The following is an 8,999-nucleotide window of genomic DNA, read 5'->3' on the forward strand; positions in this document are numbered from 1 at the left end:
CAAACATTGTTTACCACACTTATTCCACTTTTGGGAGAGCATGGAAACAAAAAAACCTTAGCACCAAGACTGGGGTTTTGAGTAAATATTCTCTAAGTTTTATCCCGGTTTGGCAGTTTAGCATCCACTGTGGAGGCCAAGCCGGATAATGGAAAGAACTGACTTTAGAACCAGAGAGGTCCATTTGCCATTTGCTAGCTGGAGCCCTGGTGACTGTTAACCAAAAGGTCAGCAGTTGGAATCCACCAGCCGCTCTTTAGAAACATTAAGGGGCAGTTCTACTCTGTCCTATAGGGTTGCTATGAGTCGGAATCGACTCGATGGCAAACGGGTTTGTATTTTTGGTTCGCTGGACTGATAATGACTCTCAGCATATTTCCTCAGAAGATTTTCAGAAATAAATAAAATAATATTTAAAGATCATCACACAATGTCTGTTATGTAGTACAAAAATTGTTTACTCCCTGCATGCCCCATAATTCTATGATCCAGAAAAAGGTCTAATGAAATTCCAAAAGTTACCTGGGCATTGGAGAATTGGAATACTGCTCGAAACAAGACTGGGGCTTCCTTGCGCGGTACCCAGAAGGGTTTTGGGAAAGTCTCATCCATATTTTCCCCCACAGTTCAGTAATTTGGAAACGGAATTTCACTCTGAGGAGCAGCGCTGGGTCTCCGCCATTGCCTAGTCCTGGGCAGACCTCGCAGCCCAGAGGGTCTCCCCTCAGCTCCGGGGTGGGCCCCAGCGGCCCCAGAGCGCGCGGCGGTGACACGGGACCCTGGCCGTGCGCGGCCGCCCGGGGCCCGCGGGGAGGCGCGCGCGGAGCGGCGAGCCTGACGCGCCGCCGCGCTCGCTCTCTCGTTCGGGAGCCGGAGTCCAGCGCCGCTGCTCCAGGAGCCTCGGAAGGGTAGCTGGCTCCCCCGCCGCCGCCGCCGCCGCCCGATGGCGAGGCTGCGGGATTGCCTGCCCCGCCTGATGATCACGATCCGGTCCCTGCTCTTCTGGTGTCTGATCTACTGCTACTGCGGACTCTGCACCTCCATCAACCTGCTCAAACTTTTGTGGAGCATTGGCACGGGACCCGCGCAGACCTTCCATCGGGTCGCCCGGGAACACCCTCCCGCGTGCTTGAACGACCCCTCCTTGGGCACCCACTGCTACGTGCGGATCAAGGTGAAGGCCGGCGCGGGCCCGGTGGCTACGGGAGGGAGTGTGACGGCCGTGAGACCGGAGGGCGCCGGGGCGGCCCCTTCCGTGACGCCCGCGGTTCAGCATCTCCTGGTGTTCCAGGGGCTCGCAGGGCGCGCGGCGGGACCGGGGCAATGGCAAGGGGAGCCAGGAGGGGCGAGGTCTGGAGGGAGGAGGGACGGGTCTGTGTGTGCGTTTACGTTCTTGTGTGTGTGTGTGTGTGTGTGAGAGAGAGAGAGACTGACAAGCAGCAATCCGTTTTGCAGGTTCTTTGGTTTCTAAATGTGGGATTTCTCTAATCAAGGTCCTCATATTGCTGTCGCCTGTTCCTCCGCCAACAACAACCCAGAATAATTCTGCTCCCTTTCCTACTGTAAGGAAGCTGTCTCCTGTCACCTTTTTGCCCTTTAGATCTCAGATCGGCTGTAGGGAATTGTTCCTGGTGGCGCCCTACTGTCTCAGGAGGCTGTCCTTGTCCACATTTTAGAGATTGAAACAATAAAGAGAGTAAGTCATTGGAAACTAAGAGTTTATTTATATTAGCAGAATGGAGCATTCACAGATGACCTAGGCAGCAAAAAGACAACTAAATGGTGTATGTTTGTGGGGAGGGAAGCAGACATGAAGCCAGGGGCCAGAGGAATGGAATAAAAAGTAAATGTCTGCCATGCATGCAGACTCTTTTAATTGTCCGTGCTTGTCCCAGGCCTCCTCACAGCCCCAAAATGGTGAAGACTCCAGGTGGTGAAGGGAAATAGCCCCTTAGGATGCACCCTACAGTCTGACTCACAGGCCTTTCAAAACCAGCCTCACAGGAGGGGCTATTTACTTTGCAGAGTCCTGATTTCTGTTGGGAGCTGAATTGTCCAGCAGCTGGAGTTCAGAAGGACAAGGGGACACTTCTTTCTTGTCTTTATTAGGCCTGGGGTTGATGTGAAAATTAAATGAGTTAATATTTGTAAAAGAACTTAGGACGTGCCTAGTGCATAGTAAGTGGCATAAATATTTGTTAACTATATTCAATCTTGCACCCACAGAGCTTAACCCTCCAAGACTCACTGAACCACCAATAAAAGAAGTTATTGAATCTCTAGGAAGGTATTCTGCAGTTGAGGGCAAAGTCAGATTTGTTATCTTGGGTCAACCCAAAGAGCAAAAGTAGTGTAAGAATCATCTGGAGTTCCTCATAATGCTTTTCTTTTTACTCTGGCCACCTACAGAGTTTCCCCCAGAGACTCAGAACCAAGGAACTGTCCGTTAGTTGGAAGAAGATGGGGGTTCTGAGCCCAGCCCTGCTCCCAACCATCTTTATGACTTGTGTTAACACTTTGGGCCTCAGTTTCTAAATCCATAAAATGGTGGGGTTGAATTAGATGACCTTTAAGATTCTTTCGGAGTCCCTGGGTGGTGCAAACGATTAATGCACTTGGCTGCTAACTGAAAGGTTGGTGGTTCGAGTCTACCCAGAGATGCCTTAGAAGGCCTGGCGATCTACCTCCGAAAAATTAGCCATTGAGAACTCTACGGAACACAGTTCTACTCTGAAATACATAGGGTCGCCATGAGTTGAAATTGACTCGACAGCAATGTTTCATTAAGATTCTTTCACATCTGAAAAGCGAATTGTTTGGGTTGCCTGATATAAAACCCAGTCTCTGTGCTCAGCTTTTGGTTCTTAGTTTCTTTCCTAGATTTCTTTCTTTCTGAGTTTTTTTTTTTTTCCTTGCTATTTTACCACATTCCTCTCTTTAGTTTACCTCATATTTGCTGTATTCCTGTCTCATTCCAATGCTTTTTACTTTCTTGTCACCCACATGCAGGATGAAGTCTTGAGCACTCAGGACATTCCGCTCTTAGGAGCAGACACTGACAAGACCAGAGGAACAGGCAGCAAGGGAACAGTACATGCAACACTCAACTTAAAATAATAATGTGGGAAGGAGAGACCTAAAAATAAGGGAAGGAGGTGTGAATTATATAACTGGTGGCACAGCTCTTGACGGGCAAGCTGAGAAAAGTAGATGACTAGGAGGTAAACATGGCAGGAATATAAATTCAGATTGGAATTATTTACATGTACTGCATCATTTGAGTGAGACGCAATATGACACATCAGTAAGATGAAAGTCACAAATTGTGACATTGCATCACAAGCTCATAATGTATAAACTGACCTTGCAGGAGAACAAGAAGGGAAGGGAATGTACACAAAAGTGAATCTGTCATTTTACCATGTAGATAAATCATGAGTTTCTTTCTTTTTTAAAATTACTAATACCTATTTTATTTCTTGATGTTAAAAACAATGCAAGTGAGTTTTCTTGATGAAATGGAAATATTAAATGTACTATTTTGATAATCAACACAAAATATCAGTAAAATTCCATGCCCTTTATTTTCTACTGCAGGACTCAGGGTTAAGATTTCACTATGTTGCTGCTGGAGAAAGAGGCAAACCACTTATGCTGCTGCTTCATGGATTTCCAGAATTCTGGTAACACTTATCAACTAACTCTTTCTTTTGCATTAAAGACTTCTCTTATCATAGTGTCATTTTCTAGTAATGATTTTTGACAGACCCTACTCTATGATCATTTGCCCAGAGTAATCATTCCTGAATGTTCCTGAATCACAGGACCAGTCTTCCTCCTAGTCTAAAGATACCTACATATTACCATGCTAAATTTATATTTTCTGAGGATTTAAAGAAGTATCTTTCATGTTTCAAATTTCTGAAATAGTCATGTCTTAGGCTGGGTTCTCTTGATAAGCAAAATCAGTGAAGTGTGTATGTACGTATATATACAGACAGAGCGAGAGAGAGATGTATTTCAAGGAAATGGCTCACACGGTTGTAAAGGCTGGAAAGTCCCAAGTCTGTGGGTCAGGCTAGAGGCTTCTCCTGACTCATGTAGCTGCAGGGGCTGGTGAACCCAAGATCAGCAGGTCAGACAGTAGGCCACTGAGAATCATGGCCCAGCCAAGTTGACACACAACCTTAACCATCACAAGTCATTTACAAAACAGTGTTCACAGAGTAACTGTTATGGACAATATAGAACACTGAGTGGAGAAGGAGGTTTAGAAGAAACAAAGGCTTGGAGTGCCTGTTATCAGGAAGCTTTCAGTGAGGATAGGGATGAGGGAGGGAGAAGCAAGGAGAGAAGACGACTCATGGAGACTGAAGGATGAACTATTTCCTGCATGTATAGCAACAGGTTCATATGAATGCAGAACAAAGTAAGGACCTAAATATTTCACACTAAGAAGAAAATTTATAGCCAAAAATACACAGTTGCTAGAGGAAAATGTTCTGTTCTCCTTTGAACCCCTACAGGGTCAAATAAATTCAGATGAAAGCAACACATAATTAAACTTTTTTTTTTTTTAAAGAACATCTTTAAAACAGATGTTACATATCATGGTGGTGAAAAGAAAACCAATTTTTTTAATAGCAATTTTTTTAATAGGCTGTTATCTTGGGATGGTTCGTAAACTAAATAGGTCAAGAAATGGGTGAAAAAAAATTTCTCTGAGTCAACTTAAGGCTAGAATATGTGGTATCTTGAATAGTCTTGGATAACAACCAGCAAAATTTCTCCCTTACTATCTCTTATGATACCTAGAATTCTACCATTATAGATTCCTCACCTTCTTTCATGTTTTAAAGATTTTGTATCATCCAAAGTCCTGATTTAAAATGCATCTAGCTCTGAGCAGGGTACCACCTTAAGACACTGTCGTTAATACTTTATGAGTGAAAGGGATTTTATGAATAAACACATTGAGGATGGAGAGTATTGGGCACTGAAGAAAAGAATGGAGGATGGCAAAGATTCATCTACTTCATAATTTTTCTAGAGCAAGAAGTCTATGGATGCCTCTTCCTAAGATTTTCCCCTCATGAAGTTTTTCCTCTGGATTTACCTACACACATAAACATAAATCATTTTCATGTTAACATTTATCTGTTCTTCCATTCTGGAGACTAATTAGGTGGTAGATAAACAGCCCAGTACAATTCAAGAAAATGTATGTGGACTCACCCAGTGGAGCACGTGACATGATTAGCTCACAATAAAATGGTAGTCTGAAGCATGAGTCAAATCTGCCTAGAGTCTCATGGGCAGTGAATTCTGGCTAAGTCACTGACTTGCTGCAGCATCCTGTACAATCATCTGCAATACTCTTGTAGAGTTGTTGTAAGTATAAAGAGAGACAAAACAAGCAAAAGGCCTTTCACGTGGCCCCAAGCAAAATACTCAATAAATGTTCATTTTACTTCTTCATTCCTTTCTCTTGTGCCAGATAATAATTTCCTGATTCTGAGTGATGATGATGTTGATGATAGCTAACATTTACTAAGCATTTACTATGTGCCAGGTCTGCTCCAGGTGTTTTACAAGTATCATCTCATTTAAGCCTCATAGCTACCCATAGCTTCCAAAATTGGCAGTGCCAGAAAGGTGCACCTTGTTCTTGAAATTTAGAGCTGACCACTGCAGCTTGTCCTATATATGTGTGTGTGTGTGTGTGTGTAAACCATAATGATCTGATGACATACATGGACTTTTACTCTTCAAATTTCACGGTTATAGAAACATCCAAGAGGGTGTTAAAAGCTGCCAACAATATAAGAATATCTTACTTTAATATTTTAAATAATCATCCTAAGTAAAATTTATTACCTGAATGGAGGGATGACATTTAACTATTCAGAAAGAAAAGATTTAAAAGCTAGTATCTCTGCCCCATACCAACCCTAATACTTGTCCATGCTCTTTTTCTTCCTGGAACTTTACCTATTTATATGTGGAACAATATACATGAAGATAGAAATAATCCCACAACCACTTGGTAATTATTTTAAGGAGTTCCAGAGAATGGCAGTGATACCCATTTAATACAGGGCAGTAGTTGCTCTCTGTCAAATTGGAATAAATGATACTTTTGCGCAAGTTTTCACAGTATTGTCCCATTATTTGTTCCTCATGAGAGCCCTTTTGCAAAATAGAAATTGTTGTTGATTCCTGTACATGTTCTAAATCTTTAGTGGATGGATGAGCCTAGGAATGCCACAGCACTGATCCTGGACATCAGCCCCATTTGCTCCAGCAAAATCAAGTCTTGGATGTATCCAAAAGGGAACTGGTCATTGTGAAGAAGAGCTCAGTTTTTAAATGTTTCTAGAGATATTTTTACTCTGCCATGGATTGGGAGATATATACAGATCATAGGAGCGAGTCCCTTTTATTCACCAGATCTACCCATTCATTACTCCAGCAAAGCCTTGCTGTAATTAAGCAAGATAACTTGGTCACTCCAATAGACCAGATGGAATTCACTGAACTTACTAGCCATTAATCAGAAAGCTACCTGGTTGTTCAGGGAAGGTCCTCAAGCAACTGCATAGAGATTGTTGTTAGCTGCTGTCGAGTCGACTCCTACTCATGGTGACCTTATGTACAACAGAATGAAATGTTGCTAGGTCCTGTATCATCCTGATAATCACCAGCTTCTTCAAGTCCATCATGGCAGCTACTGTGCCAATCCATCTTACCAAGGGTCTCCCACGCCCTCGTTGGACCTGTACTTTACCAAATGTGATGTCCTTCTCTAGCGATTGAACCCTCCTGCTGATGTGTCCAAAGCGAGCAAGCCGAACATTGTTTTGTTATGATCCATAAGGTTTTTCATTAGCTGATTTTCAGAAGTAGATCACCAGGCCTTTCTTCCTAGTCTTAGTCTGAAAGATCACTGAAACTGCTCACCATGGGTGACCCTGCTGATATTTGAAATACCTATGGCATAGCTTCCAGCATCACAGCAACATGCAAGCCATCATAGTATGACAAACTGACAGATGGGTGGTGGGCGTGGAAATTACTGGAAATCAAAGCACCTCTGTCTGAGAATGGCACACACTAAACCAAGACCTCTGTGATGCTCCCCATCTTTCCTTCCAATAAAATTGACACTATTACCCATTATGGGGTCTAGTCAAGTCCATTCAGTGAAAAAGTCAATCTGAATTTTAAAGTTTAAGACAAAACTGTTTTGACTAAGTCACTTCAGGTCTCTCTCTGGGGCTTCCCTTTCTCTTTTACAAAGGTTTTTTCTCTTGCATTCCTCTAGTCTTCTTCCTTTTTATTTTTTTCATTTTAAAAGTCCAAAAAATCTTTATTTCTGGCATTTCAAATCAATTTAAATTTACATTATAAATATAAATGTAAATGTTATTCAATTTTTGCCTAAATACACTGAAATTATAAGCTTGTTTGTAGGTCAAGTGGTCCAAAATATTTAATACAGTGAAAACAAAATGATCAAAAATGTAAAGTGAAAGTGCTTTTTCAAAAGAAAAACACCATACAAATGCAATGTATTATCTGCATTTATCATCATTACCTAAGAATTAGCTGTTGAGAAATGATGACGTACACAGCAACAATAAAATCCCAGGTCTTCTTTCTTAAAATCTAAAGGAAACCTCAAACAAGATACACATTTAAGAGATTTTTAGCTAAATTAACCCAAAATAAGGCTCCTTGTCAATGGATGGTTTTCCCCCACTCTCTCTTCACCTTAATTTAAATTTCTTTTTAAAATATTTTGAGCTGATGCAGGCAATTTCTTTGAGTTGTCTTTATCACCAGCTGTATGGAATGCATGCATCATCACTCAAGTGCTGAGGCAAGTGAGGGCTCTTTACAACCACAGCTGAGCACAGAGGCTGATGACTATGGCTTTTTCTCTGTTGTGAAGGCGAGAGGATATTCTACATCTGAAAGTGGCTGGCTGGTAAAACCAGGGGCACTCCTGTTAAGAATAATAACTGGAAGAGGTTGTTTCCGTTTGAAAGTCCTTTGTTATTACCTGTGGAGCCCTGGTGGTGCAGTGGTTAAGAGCTATGGCTGCTAACCAAAAGGCTGGCAGTTCAAATCCACCTGCTGCTCCTTGGAAACCCCCTGGGGCAGTTCCACTCTGTTCTATAGGGGTGCTGTGAGTCAGAATCGACTCGACAGTAATAGGTTTGCTTGGTTTTTGTTATTACCTAAAGCTACCTGAAAAAAAGACAGTGTAGATGAAAATAGTTTTATTTATAATATTTTCAGGGGTTACTGATTTTGTAATTTGTTTCATTCCTTATCAAGGAGGTTGTTTTTGTTTCATTCATATGAATAGCATGCCCATTCGTCGATCACTGGGGTTACTTCTTTTTTCAGTTTAGAGTTAACGTGTAAATCAAATATGCTTTATTTATGAACTTTGAGAAGATGACATTTAAAAAAAATTTGTACTTTAAAATACTAGTTGCTCTATTTCTTCGACATGTTTAGTATATTGCTTATCTCCACTCATTGTTAACAACAATAGTTGAGTTTATTTTGAAGTCAATTTAACTTATTCATAAGATAATGTAATATACCAGTGCTATGTTTACATGGTCCCTAAAACAATTTTAAATGTAAAATGTTGCATGATTCTACACATTCTTATTTTTTCTTTTTTTTATTGTTGTAATTTAAATGAAGTTTACATTTCAAGTTAGTCTCCCATACAAAATTTTATATATACATTGTTATGTGACCCTAATTGCTCACCCCATTCTGTGACAGCACATTCCTCCTTTCCATCCCTGATCTCCCGTGTCCATTCAACCAGCTCCTAACTCTCTCTGCCTTCTCATCTCACCTCTGGACAGAAGCTGCCCCTTTGGTCTCTTGTATCTACTTGAGCTAAGAGGCACACTCCTCACGAGTATCACTTTATGTCCCACAGTCCAGTCCAATCCCTGTCTGAAGAGTTG

General features: G+C 41.7%; 1 protein-coding gene across 1 annotated transcript in view; it reads left to right on the forward strand.

Annotated features, from left to right (window-relative positions):
- Window positions 1-904: 904 nt before the first annotated feature.
- EPHX4 (epoxide hydrolase 4) overlaps window positions 905-8,999 on the forward strand; it is a 29,850-nt gene continuing 21,755 nt past the window's right edge. Inside the window, exons 1-2 of the mRNA XM_004378733.1 lie at window positions 905-1,174; window positions 3,598-3,683. Of these exons, the coding sequence (XP_004378790.1) occupies window positions 944-1,174; window positions 3,598-3,683 (317 nt within the window). The 5' untranslated portion in view covers window positions 905-943. The remainder of the gene's footprint in view (window positions 1,175-3,597; window positions 3,684-8,999) is intronic.

The sequence above is a fragment of the Trichechus manatus genome, unplaced genomic scaffold, assembly GCF_000243295.1.
Source record: "Trichechus manatus latirostris isolate Lorelei unplaced genomic scaffold, TriManLat1.0 scaffold00058, whole genome shotgun sequence".
NCBI lineage: Eukaryota > Metazoa > Chordata > Mammalia > Sirenia > Trichechidae > Trichechus > Trichechus manatus.